Source organism: Strix uralensis, chromosome Z (genome assembly GCF_047716275.1).
Source record: "Strix uralensis isolate ZFMK-TIS-50842 chromosome Z, bStrUra1, whole genome shotgun sequence".
In the NCBI taxonomy this organism is placed as follows: Eukaryota; Metazoa; Chordata; class Aves; order Strigiformes; family Strigidae; genus Strix; species Strix uralensis.
In genome coordinates, this window is record NC_134012.1 from 62,909,466 (window position 1) to 62,932,733 (window position 23,268).

The 23,268-nt window shown below is 41.2% G+C and overlaps 1 protein-coding gene and 1 long non-coding RNA gene across 9 annotated transcripts in view; one reads left to right on the forward strand and one right to left on the reverse strand.

Moving 5' to 3' along the window:
- Positions 1-6,053, reverse strand: part of FAM174A (family with sequence similarity 174 member A) — a 22,339-nt gene extending 16,286 nt beyond the window's left edge. The window contains exon 1 of one of the 2 annotated variants that reach the window (XR_012627091.1): positions 5,683-6,053. Coding sequence is in view for 1 of the 2 variants with exons in the window: in XM_074856130.1 (XP_074712231.1) it covers positions 5,683-5,960 (278 nt within the window). In the remaining variant the exon portion in view is untranslated. The remainder of the gene's footprint in view (positions 1-5,682) is intronic. The other variant, XM_074856130.1, reaches the window with a different exon arrangement.
- LOC141937861 (uncharacterized) lies at positions 6,050-22,084 on the forward strand. Of its 7 annotated transcripts, XR_012627095.1 has the most exons (4): positions 6,050-6,123; positions 7,310-17,747; positions 18,336-18,434; positions 18,567-22,084. It is a non-coding gene; the product is annotated as an uncharacterized LOC141937861 (long non-coding RNA). The 7 variants fall into 7 exon arrangements; XR_012627093.1 differs by having other exon boundaries at positions 7,310-18,434; XR_012627094.1 differs by having other exon boundaries at positions 7,310-15,850; positions 16,335-22,084.
- Positions 22,085-23,268: the final 1,184 nt, after the last annotated feature.

Consider the following 23,268-nt stretch of genomic DNA (forward strand, 5'->3'; position numbering starts at 1 on the left):
GAGAAGAAAAACCAACACTGCATGCATTAGAGAAAAATCTAGACAAACAGAAAGAAAATAGGGGTTTTTTTGTTTTTTTCTCAAATGACATGGCTTTTCAATGCTAATAATCACACAGAGAAGCTAGTGCTATTAATGAAATCTGTAAATGCTTTCCAAAAAGTTGAAGACTTCCTCATTATACTGTCATATGATTCCACTCCATGCAAATTCAAGCAACTTAAATTAAATTTAAAAGGCTGATTTCTGTATCGGGGCGACTGATACAGGCATTGCTTGCCCTCTGGCCCAGCTGCTGTGGTAGTGGAGGCGACAGGTACTGACACCGCTTGTCTCTCTGGCCCAGCTGCTGTGCTGGTGGAGGCGACTGGTACTGGCACTGCCTGTCCCCCTGGCCCAGCTGCTGTACCAGTAGGTTCACTTTCAGATCCTGCAGCCCTTTCTCCCCCTTGAGGGCAGTGAACAGTGTTAAAGATGACACGGTAAGCATGGGCAAATCCATACTGTTTTAGTGCCATAAGTGAAGTCCCACACTAGCAGCATAATCAGCAATACCTTTTCTTAAAAGAAGACTGACAAATACAGCGGCACTGGTCTAACAGAATTACTTAGATTAATAAAAGACTTAACAGAACTCACAATACATATCTAGAATTTCTATCATGATTACATACACCGTATATGGCATACTCATTGCAAACTGCAAGCTTAACATACAAATGTCTCTAAACGGTAAAAGAAATGTTAGCACAAAATAACATTTTCCTGTAGTCCTTTCCGTCTGTGTAAGAGGAGAACAAACAAGTTATATTACACTATCCTAATTTGTCCATGTGTAAGGTACTACTCTTGCTGCAAACCACAAACACTTTAAACAGGATCAGTTCAATAAAGTAGCAATTCCTAATCACCTATCTTCTTAGGTAAAGTGCCCTTCTACTAGAAGCTTTTTATTGTTAGTAAACTCTACAATAAACCAACCTCCTCAACTCATCACCCTTCAGCTTCACAATATTTTAGAGGATTCCGAGAATCATGTGCCAAGGAAATTGCAGCTCTCCCACCACCTCAACCTACAGACAAGTCTTACTTATGGGCCAGTATATGCCTTTGCAAAAGTGAAACTCGAGATTTTCTTGCTCAATAGTTCCAAAGACAGACTACTTTCAAACAGGTGGATAAGTTATGAGAAACACTCACAGCTCAGCAAAAATATCATGGAAGAGTTTGGTAAAAGTCTGTGTGACACAACTAAGTTTTATCTGTCCCAGAGTTGACCCAATGCTGGGAAAGTTCCACCCTGAAGTTTTCTCATACCTTGTGCTACAAAATACAGTATAGTTAATTCATAGTCTCCATTAATGAGCATTTTTAACTAAATTTATTTTTCCTGAACTATGAGCTATGTCTGTTACAAAAAGTATTCTCATAAAGTTATTATTTGAAGTTAACTGAGCCTTTCTTCTGCAAAAGGCATGCTTGAGCTACAGATTTCACACCCATGAAAGACATTTAGTAATCACCTTTCAAAAGGCTTACATCCCAGAAATCTGTTTTAAATTAAAATCATGATTTCGGTTCAAACCGAAACATATTTTGGATGTCTTACTTAGCATGACAAATTATGTAGCACACTTTTATCTAAATTGAAAAGCTATTTCACCTCATCTGCTACACCTTTTTTCTCATCACCTCAGAAAGGCTAAAGATTTAAGGGCATGCACTTCTTCCTACATAAATGTGGAATAAGACCTTTGTCTGCTATAGGCTTTAAGTTAAAAAAACAAAACTCTCCAGAGTAATAGGCAGAAAACCCAAAAGTATGTATGAATTTTAAATTTACCCTTTCTATGTATCATGAAGGGCAATCACACACATAAGCTATTTTATGTAAGTATCAAAACTAAGAAGCAAAAAAGACAATAAAACTACACCAGTAGACTGAACAAGGCATCGGTGTGTCTCAGTTTTCTTATTCCTAGCTCTGATGGATGTGCTAAATACTTCTGTTATAAAAGGAGTTTGATATATACCAGAATAAAAATTCATAAAAGACAAAAACTTTTATTGTAATTGGCAGAATTAGCTACTGCAGTAAAACAAGTCTGCGCAAGCAAGACCTCCGGTTGAAGTGACTCTAGAAAAAGACTAACGTCTCACTACAATAAAAACTTTTTTTAACCAATGCGATAGGAGATACCCAAAAAACAGTAACAGCATCAACAGAAAAAAATTACTGTGAGAGTGGTAAAACACAGGAATGTGTTGCCCAGAGAGGTTGTAGAATCTGCATCATTAGATATTGAAAACTCAACTGGACAAGAGCTGACCAACTTGCTGTAGGTGACCCTGCCACTCTGATTGTCCATTTCATTTGTCACCGTTATCAACAATGCCTCCCAAACTAAGCTTCTTAGTGTATCAGGAGGAGAGGTGCAAGCAGACCAACCTTTATAATCAGGGGGTTCAAACAGCAAGACCCCATAAAAAGCTAGAAATGAAATTAAGATTATTCTTTTTCCTGATGGAGAAATTGCATCATCAGCAGTATCACTTGAGAAAGTTGACAGGAGATTGTTATATCTTACATAACCATTCCCAATCAAAATTCATCTCCCGTATGAAGAGAAGTTAAGCGTTAGCCATATTAGCAAAGTTGCATCAGCTTGCACAAGTTTTTCTTGAAAATGTGTTTTCAGGGCACCATCTTCAAGAAAATCACATGGCTCTCAAAACAGAAAAGTCATACCTTTATCAAAATGTATAAAATTCATAAAGGAAACGATTACTACCTTCCTGAGTCAGGCAAAGCTTTGGCTAAAGGTATCTCAACACAGAGTACCTAGATTTTCCAGGTAAAGTCTCTAACAGAACTTGAAAAACATTATTTTTTAAAGTTACAGATCTTTCCTCTGAATAAATGAAGCAGAAGGGTGTGTATATATTAAGGAATGGAATAGAACAGAACAGAATATTTCAGTAGGAAGGGACCTACAATGACCATCTGGGTCCAACTGCCTGACAAATTCAGGGCTGACCAAAAGTTAAAGCATATTATTCAGGGCATTGTCCAAATGCCTCTTAAATGCTGAGAGGTATCAGGCATCAACCACCTCTCTAGGAAGCCCGTTCCAGTGTTCGACCACCCTGCTGGTAAAGAAATGCTTCCTAATGTCCAGTCTAAACCTCCCCTGGTGCAGCTCTGAACTATTCCCATGCATCCTATCACTGGATATGAGGGAGAACAGATCAGCACCTCCCTCTGCACTCTGCCCCCCTCGGGAAGGTGTAGATAACAATGACATCACCCCTCAGCCTTCTTTTTTCCAAGCTAGACAAGCCCAGTCCTTAGCTTCTCCTCACAGGACATGCCTTCCAGTCCTTCCACCAGCTTTGTTGCTTTCCTCTGCTTACATTCAAAGACCTAAACATCCTTCTTAAATTGTGTGGCCCAGAACTGCTCACAACACTCAAGGTTGAGGCCACACCATCACTAAACACAGCAGGATAATAACCTCTTTTGACTGGCTGGCTGTGCTGTGTTTGATGCACCCCTGGATGCAGAGGTTTGTCGCTCTTGGCTGCCAGGGCACACTGCTGACTCATTCTGAGCCTGCTGTCCACCAGCACACCCAAATCCCTTTCTGCAGGGCTGCTCTCCAGCCACTCCTCTACCCATTTACACTTGTGCGGGCACTACTCCGCCCTAGGTGCGGAATCCAGCATTTGGACTTGTTAAATTTCATCCCATTAATCATCTCCAATGCTCCAATCTATCTGGATCCCTCTGCAAGGCCTCTTGTTCCTCAAGAGAGTCAACAGCATCGCCCAGTTTAGTATCATCAGCAAAACTGCTAATGGTGCATTCAACTCCTACCTCTAAATCACTGATAAAAATATTGACCAGAACTGGTCCTAGAATTGAGCCCTGAGGAATACTGCTGGTGACTGGCCATCAGTCAGATGTAGCCCCATTCACTATAATACCTTGAGCCCTGTCATTCTGCCAGTTCACCACCCAGTGCACCACATACCTACCCATCTCACAGTTAGACAGCTCATCCAGAAGGATGCTGTGAGGATGGTATCAAAAAGCTTACTAAAATCCAGAAAACCTACATCCACTGCCTTCCCTTCATAAGCTAGGTAGATGATCTAGTTGAAAGTTTGTAAAAAGCCCTGAAGTTTTTATGTCTGATAACAATATACATTGTTTCATCCCAAGAAAATATTTCAAAAGTTAGTATGTTTGTACCTAACCCTTAAAATTCTTATACAACCATTGCCAAAAATATTTCAGTCACAAGCTCAAATTGAAAAGCATATGCTTCATCTATTCCAAACTTCAGAAGCAAGACGCAACAGAAAGATGCAGAATTACAGAGTAACATGAGGTTTAACATGCAGAACAGCAACCTTCCTAGTGCCAAAACCAGAATATCAAAGAATTGCCACTTATCCAGAAAATAATGGCAGTAGACAAGAACTTCCTTCTCCAGCTCCTGCAGTAAGAGGCTTTTACTTATTTATTTGGCCTTTCCATAGTACTTGTCAGAACTCCACATCCAACAGGCTCCTATTAGGAGGAACAGGAACACTGAGAAGTACTCTTGTCCATTTTCACATGCTTAAAAGATTATGCTGTTTCCTTTAAGATATGATATCATCAAGATATGCACTCTAATGAAAATAGGACTGAAGACCCCTTAAGAGTAATCTGTAGGAGCTATGGAGCAATCAGGATATCCTAGTTTACTTGCACTTCATGTCTTAGTAAGTGCTCCACATAGACCATCTTTCAACCACATTTCTGGAATAAATGATGAAGGTACTGGACACACTAACCACCAGTATATCCAACTGTAATGAAAAGTACATAGAGAATCTGATGCATAATGAATGTGCTTCATGCATAATCACACATTTGGGCCTGGTGCAGAAATGTTCACAGGTTAAGCATGCGAGAGAGCAAGTAAAATCGCAAGGACAACAAAACACAGTGACAAACACTGTCATTATCTGTAAAAGCATATGCAGTTATGCAGCCAATAGTTTTCATGAGAAACATGAAGGCAGTTCACTGGTAGTACAAGCTTTTTAAGGGCCCTTTCCTTAAGAAAGTGCAAAATAGCTAAGTTTACTGAAAAAGAAAACATGAAAGATGTTTACTGATAAAGAGAAGATAGACAAATTCGGTACTTCAGTGAGACTGAAGTTTGCAAATGGGACAAAAATAACCCACAGAATGTATAAAATTAAATTCAGGTGGACTGACATGTCAGTAGTGACAAGTCCACTTGAAGGCAACAGGAGGGAGACAGAAAAGGCCCGACACTGATGAGTGGCATCCCTGCTGTGAGTGGAGCCCGATCAAGCACCTTTCCGCCCACATGTGGCAGGGAGGCAGCACCAGGAGTTTCCCAGATGTCTCAGTCACCAGCACTTTCCGCAGGCAGCGGAGACCGGCCCTGCACGCTGGCCCTCAGTCAGCCAGCAGCTGAGTGGACCATGACAGCCAACACAACCGGCCGGGCCCGGCGCGGCGCTGGTATAAGTAGGGCCAGCCTCAGCCCCTCGGCGGTGCGCTGCTTCCACACGGTGTCCCGGAAGGGGTTAGCAGCGCCTCCCTCGCCCGCCCGCTCCCCGCGACAGCGCTCCACCGGGCGCGGCTCCCGCCCTCACCGCACGGTCCGGATCACGAAGTAAACGATGAGGGCGGCGCTGGCCACTACCAGCACGGACAGGGCGCGCTGGGTCATGGGCTGGCCCTGCTCGGGCGGTGCCGATACCTCGGCCAGGCGGCTGCTGCTGCTTCGCGTGGCGCCCCCGCCGGCCACCTCCGTGGGACGCGAGGAGGAGGTGGCAGCACTCTGGAGGAAAAGGGCTGCCGCCACAGCCTCCCCGCAACAGGCAGCTAGCAGCAGCCCCACCAGCAGCCAGAGCAGCGGCGGCGGCCACATGTCTCCCTGTCCTCCTGCCCGCCGCGGGTACCTATGACTCCTGCCGCCCGGCGCAGCCTAAATGCTGCCGGGCCATGCCACCATCTGGCCGCCGGAAGCGGAAGCACTTGTCGCCCGACGCTGCCATTGACGAGCCGGACAGCTAGTCCTGCTCTCGGCTGCGGTGAGATAGAGCTGGGCGGAGTGGGGCTGCGTGGGAGGCAGAGCGCGGGTAGGTGGGAGGGAGTGTTGGTTCCCCACGCCCGCCGGGGACCGAGTTGTAGACCCTGCAGTGTGCAAACTTCTGCTTAAGGGGCCCACTTTCCTCCCGCCGCCCCCGGGGGGCCCCGCGGGCCTCTGCGGGACAGGGGCTGCGTGTGCTGGCTGGGTAGGTGGGGTGGGGTGGCTGCAGACGGTGGCATCCACAGCAGCCTGCTCTGCTTTCTGCCTGTTGGGCCGTATTCTGGCTTTCAAAGCTTGAAGATAACTTTCGTAGGTCGAGCTAGTATGGGATATTCATTTTCTCAGTTGTAATGGCCAGACGTTAAGGATCTGGTGATGAGGTGCCAGCTTTGTGATCTGCTAAGCTTTTCCTATATTAAGCGTTTTGTGAAATGGTTAAGGAAAGATAAGCAAAAGGAGGGTTTTGAAAAATAATTAGGGCCTGAAGACACAGACTACACTTTTTACTTCATTGAGGTCAAGTGATGGAAAGATCAGCAGAACCACAACCAAAGGTGGTGGAATAGTTGATACGTTACGAAGCTAGTGGACATTCATGAACCTCAGAGACAGGACCCTGACTTAGATTAATGCTTTGTACAGAGTGAATCTGCCATAATGTATATTACACTTGTCACATGTGTCTGGTAAAATAATCCTTTAATAGTTAGTGTCCATTATTAGATTATGTTCTTTAGCGCATTCTTTGTGAACAGTAAACTACAGCATGGCTTTCAGGGGTCAGATGTGCATATAGAAGGAGAGGAAATCCACACTGGCAGTGAGCTCTTTTTCATTTGTTACAGTGTAGAAGGAAATGGATAAAATGCCAGAGTAGCAATGAAGCCTTGTACCATAATATTTCTGGAGACTTATTTTGATGTCCCAGAGCCTTAAGCTTTTCAGTTTGTCAATCATATCAGGTCATGTAAAATCACATACAGATAATTTCAACAGTGATTAGTTAATGAACTATTAAGTTTAGCTGTTTTCTTAGTTGGGAAAACAAGTTCAAGGTCTTGTGTCACACAAACCATGAGACAATTTGGAAAGGGTGAAACTGATTTAAATAGCATGTGTGCCATTTAACTGTCATCTGTATGTCTTCCCCTTGAAAAATCACAATTTTTATGGGAATATTGTTTCAGATGCTTTGAACAACAGTTTTTGCTGGAGGTGCTGAAGGAAGCATGTGAGTAAATTTTCTTGATAGCTTTTTCCATGGTTTATAAGTTTGACAGAGTTTGACTGGTTGAGGTCCCTGCACCCGCATTATCTATCAGACTTCTTCTTCCCTATGAATTCCCTTCAGGTATATTTCTTCCTGACAAGTCCAAACAACTGCCTTCCAGCACAGTGGCTTATGACTGCGGAAAGTGTTATATTCAAAAGTCAAGGAGAAATATTTTTTAGAATGTCAGTCATTGATGTTAAACTGTCCTAAAGAAATGTCAGTGATGCATGGACTTTCTAAGGTGTAACAGTGCTGGGATACTTGCTCAGGGGAATGTGGTGACAAATGCATGGCAAACAGTATGTCAGCTGCAAAGTGTGAGGGTAAAAAGGGGGATTGTTTTGGTCAGTGAAGACTATGGCATGACTTAATATTCTAATTTTTTAATGTCTATATTTGTGAAACTATCCTTAAAACTGAGGGTTCTAGCGGTGTATGGCTAGGGAAAGTTGTTTTTTGAAGTTTCTTCTAAAATGAGAAGCAAGTGCTCTTATTTCAGCAAGGTAAGATAGTCTTTCAATTTTCAGAATAGAAATCAAAGTACAGCAATTAGTGTTCTTTAATTATTTTGAACAAAAGACAATTACTGAAGTCTTTGTAGATTTCTTTGGGGTTTTTTTAGTCATTGGAATGCATAAATTTGTTTAGTATTCAAGTAAGGTATAAATAAACTTCAAGTTTGTAAGCAAAAATTTGTTTTGAGAGAGCTATAGGATAGTTCTTCAATGAAATGTGACATAACTTTGAGCCTGCATGTGGAAATTGATTTGACAGTCATATTTAAGTTTTTTTAAGTGTACCTGCCTGTTAGTAATTGTTGTCTAATTTATTGCTTGGAGCCAAAGACAGGAAAGAGAATTAGAAACAAATGGTGACATTCTGCAATCATCCTGATACACAGCAGCTTATGAAAGAGGTGTTTTAGGGTTGTATTCCCCCGTTCCGTGTGTAAATTGCATAACTTTTTTCACTTACAAAAGAAGTAATGAACATTCACTTTAATATCCTACACGCAAAAGGTGAAAGAACTTGAGTGCCAGTGAAAGACCCTGAGACTACTAAATTGTCCATTAAAATTAATTGAGCTTACTTGACTTTCACCTTTGAGAGAAACAAAATTGGCCATTTTTTTTAGTTGCTTAAAATAGGAGAAATTACTTTGCAAGATTATGTGAGTGTCAAGGATGCCTGGGAAGGGGCCTTTTCATCAGGAAATGAAGTGGTAATTCGGAGAAAGGCACTTGGAGCTCTGTATATTCTTTCTTTTTCTTGTTTTGCTAGTTCAACTAAAATGCCTTTGTGTGCTTCCTGATACTGGTAGAGATAAATGGCACAGTATAGAACACATCTATTTCTTTCTCCCTCAGACCTATCAGTCTGTAGATGTCATCTTTTACAAAGTCCTTGTGGAACAACTTTCAGGTGATCTTGAGAAATAAAGAAACCAGAAGGGACCATGCTTCTCTGCTCTGATAGGAGGCCACTCACGTACAAACTGTTCTCTGCCCATATAAGCCCTATTAAGCTCTTAAACTCTGAATAGCACTATCCAGTTCTATTGGTCTCCAAACCACATTCTAGTCACTATTATTTATGCTATCTGAGGACATCATTGTCCAAATATATCTATACTTACCCTTGCATAGATCGTAAATCTTTTCAAGCAATCAATTAAAAGAAGCCCATAGGTTAATCTGTCCCTTTTCTTTTAATGACTCTTCCCATGATAATATGCAAACTAAGTAACGATGAGCTGTGGCAATGGTTTGCAGAAGAATATACTCTGCAAAGGATTTACAGATACATTTTGTAAAAAACCACATATATAACTTTTCTAAAAAAAGAAAAAGTGATGCATTTTACATTTATGTATGATCAGCTGGAGCTTGGTCCCTGAATGCTTTTTAGAATGCAGCTGAGTGCCTCTTTAGGTAGATACCTTTAAAAATTTAGCTATTTTGGTCTACATAATTGTTATTTTAAATGTGTACATTAGCTGTGGACCAAACTAATAAAGCTATTGTATTTAAAGAAAACTTTGTGACAAAGACAGTATGATTTCCTGGATGTAAAAATGGTATCTAGAATCTGAAGGTAAGGAATATTTCCAAAGTTTGAGAAAATACTGCCTAAAATCAGGCTTTGAATGGTATTCTGGTGGTGCAAGGAGATGTACCCCAGAAGAGACATGGAATGGCTCTTCCTGTACATGTGCAATTACAGAGCCAGAGACTACTGTATCTAGTACCATTGAAGTAGAACAATTCTATGGTGTTCTTGTCATGGTACTCCTGCACAAAATGTTTATCATAATTAAAATAATTGATTGTATTTCTGTGTAAGTTTTTGACAAAATGCCTTGAAGGGACTGAGGAATCTCATCATGTTTAGTATTATATATTCATGTTTGTTTATTCATATTATATTTTCATGTTTGTTTGTTACCTTTTGTCCTTGTAATACCAAAAGGCTCTGGTAGTGCCAGGATCAATTTCTTGTGCTCAAGAACATGAAGCAATTAAGAGGACAAAAGAATACTGCAACAAAAAATATCTCATGCTTTTTATTGTAAATCATTAGCATATACTTAGGAATATATCACATAAGTTTAAATTCTTTTTGGAATAGATTGGGGTGATATTTGCTAATAAAATCTCAGCATTTTATGCACTCTGTGTTTTGCTTTCTTATTTTAAGCAGGAGAAATATAAAAGTTAACAATAAATGTTGGTCACTTACAGTGCTTTTGTAAAACTGGGTTGCCAGTACAGTCTGCTTTTAGTATAATGGCAAATTGCTGAGGGTAGACAAGCTACTTTAATTTGTTTCAAAGAAGAAATCGTTTTATATACAACTATAAAAAATTCAGTAGTTTATAGCAGCAATAAATTGGCTTAAAGATTTTAAAATGAGTTCTTATTACTGGTCTGAACAAATGTTTCTTTGGAAGGTTTTCATCTACATCAGTGTCTTCTAGTATTCCAGTGAACAGTATTTTTCTTTCATTACTCTCACATTTATTTTTACATCCAACAGCTTCCAGCAGAATCTAGGCTGTTTACCTACAGATGAAAACTGGAAGGGCTCATAATTTGTATCTTGCATTGTTATATGTGACCTTCTATCACAGTCCCCTGATTATTTTTTCTTAACTAAATTGATCTAAAGTTGTGGTTTCTACATGTTTTGAGCCTATGGAACATTGCAGCCCCTTCCTCTGTCACAGAGACATTGTAAACTTCCTAGAGGCACACTGTGTCTCGGTCGAAGTAAAAAAGTGTTGCTACCAGACACTGTCAGCTGCAGTGCTTCCTGAAAATCTTCTGCTCTGTCCCCCATAAATCACAGCTGTCCTGGCCAAGTGATGAGCAAAAGGACAAAAAGGCCCCAGTAGAAAGAGCCACAGTGAACGTGATATATTAATTGTTCTCATGACAGCTGCTCATTTCTTTTGTGGGCTGCTTCATTGTATACAGAGACTCACCTGCACAGATGTGCTACTGTTGGCAAAATATGTCCACATGATACGCATCCTTGATGCCCCCATAGTAGTCCTGTCCCTTCCTGGAAGCACTGACTATTCTCTAAAAGTGTGAGTGGCCTGTGGCTGTTTCTTGATGCTGAAAGCATGTAGGATGTCTGCTGTTGAGAAGAGTTGGAGGTTGGGGCCTCAAAGTAAACAGTACCACTTTAATTACTTCTTAAAAATCTGATGTATCTGTTTTAGAGATTTATGTTCACGACTGTTTCATTAGGTGCCAGAAATTTGTCAAGAATTTTCACATGCATGAGTACTCTCTTGGCTTGCATGATTATTTACATCTTAAAATTATGTTTGCTTGTTTCTGAAACTTTTGTTTTGCTTGTTTGCATTCATTCTTGCAAAAGCATCAAGAATTCAATATGTTGCCTCAGTGGAGAAGTATACTGTTTAGGGCTTTAGTGCACTCCCAAAAGATGACTTTTGTGAACTGGAGGGGGAAAAAAAAATCAAACCAAAAATAAAGTCTCTGCAGTTTTTCTTGTGTTGTAAACATCTCCAAAAAAGGTTTGGTTTAGGAACAATAAAAATACAACAGTTAAAATGGATTTCTGTAACTGATTTATTTATTTCCTCTGTAAAATGATACCACGGTTTTCTGCTTGGAGCTGCGTGGACTGTTCATAAACTCAAACCTCAAAGGGTTAGATTCTCAGCATTACACACACATAAATTACATTAAAACTCATAAGCTTAGATGCACAAAGTATCAAATTCTACTGTAATCCTAGAACAGATAATGATGTTAAAAGAATAGTTTAATACCTAACTGGTTTTCAACATAAAGGGGAGTTAAAAATGTTTTCATATACAACCTACACCCATGAATCAGGGTGTCAGAAAGCACAGCTTTAAAATTGGACTTTAAGAAATGTTTTTATCTTTCCTTACTCTCTGTCTTCAAAGACACACTGAGTGAAAGACGGAAATGAAGAGCAGACCATATTTGGGTAAAAGTTGACTTCTATTTAAACAAATTATGAAGAACACTTGTTTGTTTATAACACTTCTTATTTATTATTCTTGATACATATTTGGAGGTGTTACCTGTCAATAATGATACAGAGAAATGATTACTTGTTTTGAGACTTATTTACTTATAGCAAAACTACTTAGCAACTTATTTACTTACTTATAGCAAGTTACAGTATTACTTACAGTATTTTTGCATATTGCTAAGAATCCTGCTTGCCCAGACTGTTCTGTGGAATTTTACCAAGGACTACGGTGTTCATCAAAACAAAGCAGTTTACTGTGAAAATCTGCCAAGAACTGCAGTGTTCAGCAAAATATCATGTTTTTGTCCTTGGGAAACAGATGTGCTCTAACTAGTTGGGTCTTGGTAATGAGTAAAGATAGCCATATATGGATGGTAGAAGATCCATTGGTTCTCTTAGATAAGATAGAATGAGTAAAACTGGCTGAAAACACTCTTGTTATTCAAGAAATTGGCCAAGAGAATCTGCGCATGCTCCGGGGAAAAGTACAAGGTGAGAAAGACTACGAGCCTTCCACCCAAAGACCCCCGAAGACGACCACCATGAGGCAATGCGCAGGCGCAAAGATAACATAAACTGCTGACACCAGCCTCTAGAACTAACCCAGCCTTACTCATGCATATGTATGTTTGTGTTATATAATCCAATGAATATGTATATCCACTCTCAATAAGTTTTTGGTAAAATGTGTGGTGGGTGTGCAAGCTTTGTGGAGAAATCCCTTTGCACCCTGGCACTGGAGTAAAACATACCTGCTTTATAACTCTATTCGAGTTGTAGAGTCTGTTTTCCGCAAGTCATTTGGCACCCCAGATGGGACCCTCTCTGTCTGGCTGCAGGACCGGCTGAGAGGGGGATGTTCTAGGCGCACCCCGAGGTTTCTTTCTCGGAGAACCTCCCTCACTCTCCCAATCTCGGCAGGGGCAGAAAAGGAACATCTATCGGCGGATCAGGTATGTTAGAGAAAGGGGACCACTGTAAGTTGTGAGGAGACGTCGTACACAAGGTAAAGAGCCTTTGTGCTCGCCCCTGGGGTTGGAGTGCTGTTACAGAGGCTCTCAAACAACCAATCACCAAAAATAAAAAAATTAATTATTAACACAGTTAACTAGCTCTCCGTAAATTACAGATTCGAATGTCTATGAGAGGAGAACAGAACAACTTTTTAGGGTTTAACGGCAACCCAAAATGCATAACAAAGAACTCTATAGGGTTTAACAGCAACCCAAAATGCAGAACAAAACCCCACTCCCTAGGGTTTAACGGCAACCTAAACCACTTTATCACTCACGTCCTGACAAGTGAGGGCTCTCAACCTGCTCAGGGCAGCATCCCGACCCAGGGCCCCTAGAGGAGTTTCCTTGGGCAGCGTCCTGACCCAAGGGGAGAGTCCTTGCCCGAAGCGTGCTGCTCCAGGGACGAGCTCCAAATGGCTCCCCCAGGAGACTCCTTTTATACCCAGGCTGAATCTGACCTGTAGTCAATAGCGGCGCCCATTGGCCAAAGGCCCAAATTACCACGAAGCCCTGAGAACAAAGACAGCCAGGAGCTGCTACACTTCAGCAGCCAAGAAGCTCTGCTTTCATTGGGTGCATGCACTTGCCACAGGTGCGAGTCCCTAAGTGGTGGTGGGCCCATGGGTGACAGAGCGGTTTCGACACTCTGAACACATTGGTATCCTAGGTCGACCTGGGTACTCCCAGTACGGGGTTACGGGAGTGGTGTGGCATTGCCATGTTACCATCAAATGTAAAATCTGGTACCATTTATAAAAATTTAGTCGATACCCATCAGGTGTGGATCTGTGGTAAATGATAAACGTCAAACAGCTCATGGTATATGATTTATGCTTTTGACTTTGATTTATGACTTTTATGATTTAGCAATTGTTGTAATTGGTATTTTGATGTTTGCAGTATTTGTCATTTTATGTTGTGTGAGTAAATAAGTGTAAGAGGCCTCTTTGTGTGGTTGTGTGATTGTTCTGCGGGTGTGAGACGCAGCCCAGCTGCAGCTGCGGAGTGCGGAGTTCTCTGACCCACAGCGCAGGGCAGACTCTGTACCAGTGGGCGGTAGTGCAGGACGAGTGAACATTCCTTAGTACAGAGCGCCCTAGTGCCCGCCCGCTGGGTCATCAGTGCTGCCTGTTTTAAGTGTCATAGGTGAAATATCTCCTCTAGCAGAAGGCAGTAATTCTCTGTTAATTGTTGTCTTGAATTTAGGTGCACACTCTGTGGGGAGAGTGCACCCTTGTACCATCTGCCTGCGGGGGATATTGTCAGCTTAATCGGGTAGCGTTTTAAGGTAAAGTAGATGAGATGGGAAGCAGCCAGAGTGGGGGAATAGTCAAAAAGAGTCCCCTAGGCTGTATTTTAAAACGCTGGAAGAAGATAGGGGACCTCCAGGCGCAAGTGTGAATAAAAAGACACTAATCAAATATTGCAATCAGTGGTGGCCCCTATATAAATTGGATGAGGGGGAAAATGGCCCCTTAATGGGTCCTTGAATTATAGCACCCTGTTACAAGTGATGCTGTTTTAAGGAGGGATGAAGTCTCCTATGCAGACATGTTTTTCACCCTCCAAGACCATCCTGAATATCAAACAGACTGTGGTCTGGCACCCCTACGAGATCCACTGGTGCTGGCACTGGAAAAAGAAAATAAGAAGGAAGGGAGAGCGAAAGGGGCCGAAATAAAGGATTTACCTAAACCACTGGTAGGAAGCCAGCAGGAGGAGAGTGAAAGTTTGGAAGAGCCAGAGCCAGGCTCCCTGCCTCACAGCCCCGTATCTGGGGAGAAGCCAGCGGTGGTGCCAGCTGCTCTGAGAGAGGCCGCAGGGCGGGATAGGGGGGGCCCTGTCAGAATAAAAGTCCCGATCACTTCCGTTGATCTTGCAACTTGGAAAAGTGCAGCGAAGGGGTATTGCAGTGACTGTTGGGGTGACCAAGCATTTTCAGTTTCTAATAAAACACCCACACTGGGACCCCAACAGAGGAGCCCATATGGGATTGCTAAATGCATATAGAGATTGGATTGTAAGGGGCATGGAGCAGGCTATACTGAAAGCAATTAACTGTGTGGCCCTATACACAGGGACCTAAAGATACTCCATCAGAATTCCTGGAGAAGCTCCGGGATACCATGAGACGACACACACCCTTAGATCCAGGATCAGAGGTGGGAATACAACAGTTAGTGGCATTATTTATAGGGCAACCAGCATGTGACATTCAAAAGAAGTTACAAAAGCTGAAACTGTCAGAGAGTAGGAATTTGGAGACCTTGTTGGACAGAGCATAGAGAGTATATAGCAATAAGAGAGGAGGAGATTTGCATCCTGTTGTAGCAAACCCATATACAGTATTAATTAGATTAGTACCAGAATTGTCTCGGTTTACCGTACTGGACCTAAAAGACGCCTTCTTTTGCTTGCCTTTGAGTGCCAAAAGTAGTCAGTTATTGTTTGCATTTGAATGGGAAAACCCAGAGTCCGGAAGGAAGATGCAATTAACATGGACTGTGCTACCCCAGGGGTTTAAAAATAGCCCCACTCTTTTTGGAAACCAACTAGCTAAAGACCTGGAGCAATGGGAGCAACCACATGGAATCGGGAAAGTTCTGCAGTATGTAGAGGATTTATTAATAGCCAGAGAGACTAAAGAAATGTGCATAACATGGACTATTAGTTTATTAAGTTTTTGGGACTTAATGGCTATCAAGTCTCTCCGCAGAAAGCCCCAGTAGCTCAGCAGCAAGTAACCTACCTTGGATACAAGGTTACAGCTGGTCAACAGACCCTAGAACTGGAAGGAAGGTGGCCATCTGTCAGACCCCTCGGCCACAGACAGCTAAAGAGCTCCGCTCCTAAGAATGACCGGATGGTGTCGCCTGTCAATATATAACTACGGACTCATGGTAAAACCCCTTTATGAACTATTAAAATCAAATCTGAAAACCCTCATTTAGAATGGAGGGGCGAACAGAGCATTCTGTCAGCTAAAAGAGAAGCTGATAGATGCCCCTGCTTTGGGTTTACCAGACATCACTAAGCCTTTCTGGTTATTCTCCCACGAGAAACAGGGAACAGCCCTAGGGGTCCTGGCCCAAAATTTGGGACCAGATAGAAGGGCAGTGGCATACTTCTCTAAACAACTTGATGAAGTAAGCAAGAGATGGCCTAATTGCCTGAGAGCAGTAGCAGCAGTAGTTCTAAATATCCAAGAAACACGAAAATTCACATTGGGCCAGAAAATCACAGTACTAGTATCCCACACAGTGTCTGCAGTACTCAACATGAAGGGAGGACACTGGCTTTCACCCCAAAGGTACCTGAAATACCAAGCTCTCCTAGAGGAACAAGATGATATAAAAATAGAATTTACTAATATTGTCAATCCAGCTTCTTTTCTTAGTGGAACCACGGGAGAACCTGTGACACACGACTGCCTGGAAACGATTGAAGCAGTTTATTCCTGCCGGCCAGACCTCAAAGAGGAGCCATTAGAGGAAGGTGATGAATCCTCGTATACAGATGGGAGCAGTTTGTTCTGAAAAGGTATACGCAAGACAAGATACGTGATAACCACCGAAGATCAGGTAATAGAGTCTAAATCTCTTCCTGCAAATACCTCAGCACAAAAGGCAGAAATAATAGCTTAAACTCAGGCACTAGAAATGGCCAAGGGTATAAAAATGAATATATGAACGGACTCTAAATACTCTTTCAAAGTGGTCCATGCTCATGGGGCAGTGTGGAAAGAAAGAGGACTCCTGTCTGCACAGGGAAAACATATAAAGCATGACAAAGAAATCCTCAAACTCCTGGAAGCAGTGCAACTACCTGAAAAGCTGGCTATAATGCATTGTAAGGCTCACCAAAGAGAAAGTTCCACCCACGAACTTGGCAATGCTATGGCAGATCATGAGGCCAAAAGAGTGGTAAAGAAGGTAAAGTAGAAGTGCAGTCTTTGGTTCCAGATGGTAAGATACAAATTGATTTTTCTGAACTCCCAAGAAAAGGGGGTTTCAATACCTTTTGGTCTTGACAGATACCTTTTCCAGGTGGCCAGAAGCATTCCCTTGCTGAACTAATAAAGCCAGAGAAGTAACAAAGGTATTGTTACAAGAAATAATACCAAGGTTTGGGGTTCCAGCAACAATATCCTTAGATCAGGGATCACATTTTGTGGCAAAAAAATTGTCCAGCAGGTTAGTAAACTTTTAGGAATAGACTGGCGATTACATAATTACATACGCCGTACAATCCACAAGCCAGTGGTCAAGTAGAAAAAATGAATCATTTAATTAAACAACAAATAGTAAAACTAGGCCAGGAAGCTGGATTGTCCTGGCCCCAAGCATTGCCCTTAGGCCTTCTAAGAATCAGAACCAAACCCAGAACTAAGGAGGGATTAAGCCCTTTTGAAATAGTGTATGGGAGACCATATATGATACAAGCAGGAATATCAACCCAGGTTGGAGATGAAATACTAACAGATTATGTTATAAGTCTACAAAAGCAGCTGCGAGAAATAGAGAAATTGGTCCTGGGGACCAGGGCTTGATGTCTGGATGGGCCTGTACACAACATTAAACCTGGTGATTATGTATATATCAGATCTTTTTCAGATTCACCTCTGGAACCTAAATGGGAAGCTCCGTGTCAGGTGTTATTAACTTCCCATACAGCAATCAAGATTAAGGAACAGACATTGTGGATACACCACACTAGGGTGAAGAAAGCCCGTAAGCCAAAATGGGAATCGACACCTGTGGGACTGCTAAAGCTTCGCATCCAAAAACGGTGATACGGGTATGGGTGCTTATAATTTTGCTGAACTGTAATTTAACAAGTGCTTGGGAATGGCCTTGGACAGATGCTTATTTTGGACATACAGGCATTATGGGAAAGAATCTATAGGAAATGAATTTAGCAACTGTTATAATATATGACAACATGACATTTGTCTGGACACCAAACAAAACGTCTGCCAATTTGAGATTCACCCTAATGAAACCCCAGAGACTAGTATAATTTACATGGGTATGGGATGTATTTGTTTAAGAAGCCTGTGTGACTTTGTACAAGTAGATGAGTTTATAATAGATACAAGTAATCATTCGAATGTGTGGAATGCAGGCACCATTTCTTACATTGTCTTGTAAGCAAATACTCACTGTAACCTAGATTTGCTCCTTTGGGGGTGCTGGTTTCTGCCAGCACTGTGGGGCTAGCTTTTTTGGTTTTTTCTCCCTTTTAAAATGTGAGGTGCTAAGTACCACACTTTGTAAGGGGGAAACACAACTAGCATTTTAGTATAAGTGCAGTGTTTTCTATTAAGGATGATATTTTCCTAACTACAGTCAGATCTGTAACCTCTGCTTATCTCTGCTGGGCTAGTGATGGCTGCCAAACAAGAAAACGTCCCCTCTGCTCTAAATGTAGTGTTCACAGAAAAAGAACAAGGGAACAGATACATTGGTGTGCATCAGCATTCCTGTAAGTGATGTAAATGTGTCCCCACATCTCTTCTGCAATCCTTCATATACATGTTTCCCACACAGTTTAAAGTAGTACTTTTATCATAAGACTCAGTATAAACTTCTTTCTGCACACTTTTGTTTTCTTTAGTGCTAGAGGAAGACTGGTGTTCAGCAACACATCTTACCCTCTTTTTCATACCTTTGAAGAAGGCTCTTCATTACTTCCTTTACTTCATCAAACATTCATTACTTCAATTAGCACAACCTTTCCTTGAATGTACAGGTTTGGTGAGTTTTATTTGCCAAGTGTGGAGATTTCTGAATAGTAAGTGTGTGTTGAGATGTCTTTGTTTTTTTTTATTTGCCCAACCACAGCTAAATTTTATGTATTTCTGAATGTTTTCAGTCCACTTATCAAATAAAACAGTTCTGTAATAGTGTAAGAAAGAGGATTTGGAGAATTAAAATGATCATTGCTCTGTTGTCATACACATTTTGATACAAACAGATCCAAAAAGTTACCCTAGTACTGTTTACAGCTGTTGTCAGCAATATTTTCAGCTGCATCATATTTTTAGTTTAGTGAGCCAAATGCAGGTGACTTTCCCTTTTGGGTACATGGGCCTAGGTACTAAAAAACCTGCCAAACGTAACCTAGATAAGTGTGATTACTACATTATCTTCTGTATTCTTTATGCTTAATTAATAATTTTATGCTTAATTGGGTCACAACAACCCCGTGCAATGCTACAGGCTTGGGGAAGAGTGGCTGGAAAGCTGCCTGGCAGAAAAGGACCTGGGGGTGTTGGTCAACAGCCGGCTGAATATGAGCCAGCAGTGTGCTCAGGTGGCCAAGAAGGCCAATGGTATTCTGGCTTGTATCAGAAATAGCGTGGCCAGCTGGCCTAGGGAAGTGATTGTTGCCCTGTACTCAGCACTGGTGACGCCACACCTTGAGTACTGTGTTCGGTTTTAGGCCCCTCACTACAAGAAAGACACTGAGGTGCTGAAGCATGTCTGAAGGGCAGCGAAGGTGGTGAAGGGTCTAGAGAACAAGTCCTGTGAGGAGCGGCTGAGGGAACTGGGGTTGTTTAGCCTGGAGAAAAGGAGGCTGAGGGGAAACCTTATCGTTCTCTACATCTACCTGAAAGGAGGTTGTAGCAAGGTGGGTGTCAGTCCTTTCTCCCAAATAACAAGCGATAGGACAAGAGGAAACAGCCTCAAGTTGCTCCAGGGGAGATTTAGCCTGGATATTAGGAAAAATACGGAAAGGTTGTCAAGGATTGGAACAGGCTTCCTGGGGAAGTGGTTGAGTCACCATCCCTGGAGGTATTTAAAAGATGTGTTGATGTGGCACTTAGGGACATGGACTTGGCACTGCTGGGTTTATGGTTGGGCTCTATGATCTTAAAGGTCTTTTACAACCTAAATGATTCTATGATTCTATGATTCAATTTCATTAGTCTTACAGGGTGTGATTTCAATTATACTGTTCCTCTCACAACTTATCAGTTGTTACAATCTAATTATGAGTTAATTCAAGATTGGCAGCCCACTCCTATTGGAATGGATCTGACCCTAGTAAGAAAACTTTTGCATCATGAAAATTTAAAAAGATTGATGAACAGGTCCAAAAGTGGACAAAAGACTTTAATTATTGTTCAGCATGATACAGAGAGAATACACCAAATCATGAAACGAGTGAAGTCAGATGGAGAACACTATTGGTGGGATGTGTTTATGGGCTATTCCCTATGAGCTACCAAAATCTTAAATATACTGACTCACCCAATATTGATATTGCTAATAATCACAACAATATTAACGACAGTAAAGTTTATCTTTGGTGTAAATTGGAGAACCTAACAAAACAGATATGGACCTTACAAAGAGTAGTAAAATATAATTAAACCCTTTTGACTGCAAAAGAATTTGCTTAGGGAAAAAAAAGGGGGGAATTGATACAGAGAAATGATTACTTGTTTTGAGACTTATTTACTTATAGCAAACTGCTTAGCAACTTATTTACTTACTTATAGCAACTTACAATATTACTTACAGTGAAACCTGCTTGCCCAGACTGCTCTGTGGAATTTTACCAAGGACTACTGTGTCCATCAAAACAAAGCAGTTTACTGTGAAAATCTACCAAGAACTGCAGTGTTCAGCAAAATATCATGTTTTTGTCCTTGGGAAACAGATGTGCTCTAACTAGTTGGGTCTTGGTAATGAGTAAAGATAGCCATATATGGATGGTAGAAGTTCCATTGGTTCTCTTAGATAAGATAGAATGAGTAAAACCAGCTGAGGCAGATGACAGGTGACGTTGCTAAATTAGGTTCTTAGAGTGATAACATCCATCTTTTCCACCTAAAGTAGATTAGCAGAGTACTTACGAAAAGGGGGGAAAAAAAGAACACATTCAAACTATACTTATGTACAATTTTATTCCAAAAATGTGCCTCACAGGAGTGTTGAAAGTACCTTTAAAATTGTAATGTATTAGTAATCTTTTAACGTCAGGGGAGAATAGTGGTCCATGTGTTTGAATCTAATACTTTATGATAGAAAATGAAGCTTGCAACCTTTTAACAATTATCTGCCACATTTAAATTAATATTGTAATACCTACTTCTTCCTATGTAAGAGATCATGTTGTATCAGAGGAGATTTAGGAGGAAAGTGAGAGGACATCTTGCATAAGTTTTCTCTGTGGCTGTGATACAGAGAAATGATTACTTGTTTTAAGACTTATTTACTTATTTACTTATAGAAAACTGCTTAGCAACTTATTTACTTACTTATAGCAAGTTACAGTATTACTTACAGTATTTTTTAATATTGCTAAGAATCCTGCTTGCCCAGACTGTTCTGTGGAATTTTACCAAGGACTACTCTGTCCATCAGAACAAAGCAGTTTATTGTGAAAATCTACCAAGAACTGCAGTGTTCAGCAAAATACCATGTTTTTGTCCTTGAGGAACAGGTGTGCTCTAACTAGTTGGACCTCGGTAATGAGTAAAGAAAGCCATATACGGATTGTAGAAGTTTCATTGGTTCCCTTAAATAAGATAGGATGAGTAAACCGGCTGAAAAACATTTTTGTTGTTCAAGAAATTGGCTAAGAGAATCTGCGCATGCTCCGGGGGAAAAACAAGGTGAGAAAGACTACGAGCCTTCCTCCCAAAGATCCCTGAAGACGACCACCACGAGGCAATGCGCAGGTGCAAAGATAACATAAACTGCTGACACCAGCCTCTAGAACTAACCCAGCCTTACTCATGCATATGTATGTTTGTGTTATGTAATCCAATGAATATGTATATCCACACTCTATAAGTTTTTGGTAAAATGTGCTGTGGGTGTGCAAGCTTTGTGGAGAAATCCCCTTGCACCCCGGCGCCAGAGTAAACATACCTGCTTTATAACTCTATTCGAGTTGTAGAGTCTGTTTTCCGCAAGTCAGCTGGAGGAAATATAAAAGTATATTGACTGTAAGTGATGCCTGTAGTAGAATTGTGTTTCAGACCATACTTCACACTGAAGTCAGAATTTCCATTTTACTTCCTTATTTTGTCAGATGAATGTCTGCCTCTCAGAAACTTGTGACAGTTTATATATGTGTATAACATTCATGATACAAATTTCAATATATAATTTTAAAACATAATTGGAAGTTTGTGTTTCTTAATGAAAGCTTCGAATAACAAAAAAGGGAAAGAACAGCATCCTAAAAAAAAATTTAGTGCTGCAGCAATCAGGAACCTACTAGAAGCCAATATAATTCGCCATCAATACTTGCTAACATACAGACTTGAAAAGTATTTTTTGGGTTGGTATGAGAGGCAAATCCCCACTGCTGTTGCCTCTTTTGCCTGCAGGAAAGCTGAGTAGATGGTGATGATGTCTTTGGTTCTTCTTCACCTCCATGCATCTGTCACCAAAACTGGATAAAAGAACTTTTTGACACCAATGTGATGTAGATAAGCAGACATTCCTTTATTAACGGCTGGGTGCACAGGGGAGTCATCTCACCAACAACGCACACCTAACTCGTGTAACATGATGATTGGATGTATTTGATACAGTAATACATATTAATCAAGTTCTCATTCATAAACATGTTAACTCCCATAATTCATTTTCTTATTTCCACCTCTTTCCAGTCATGTGCACTTGAGTCCTGAAATGAGTCGGGGGGCTGCTTTTGCGACCACCACGGACTACTGACCTAAAAGAAAGACGCTCCAATGCCCTTGACCCAAGGATTTTTGGCTTACAGTGCAATTTTAACATGCTTTGAGGCCCTTTCACAATGTAACTTTTACAGTACCTGGTCTACAGGGCAATAAATCGTCCTTACCAGACAGTCTAATAATGGTACCTCATCAAGAGTCTTATTCTTTGTATAGAAATCTAGTTAATGATTATCATTAGTCTACATGGCCTCAACCTGGGACTGAAGAACTTTGTAGCAGTATATAACTGGTTATATAGTTACTCTAAATTATTTCTTATTTAAATCCAAATCATCAAAAATCATTAAAATCAGCTCAAATTAATAACAAATCAGTAACACATCATTCATTCTCCTTTCCTCTACATGGTGTGCATATTGCATACCTCATTTATCAGCTCTGTCTTTTCCCTTCTCTGATTGCCTCAGAGGGCTGGGACCAGGTCCTTGTGCCTGTCTCTGACAGAGAAGCCACAGAGGTGAATAAAGAGCAATCTGCTCCTTAACTCTGAGAGGCTGGTGGAGGAAGATGCTGGTGGCAGTACAGGCAACAATGGTAAAGAAGAGACCTCCAAAGAGAAGAGCTACCTCCTGTATGTCCTCATCACAAGTG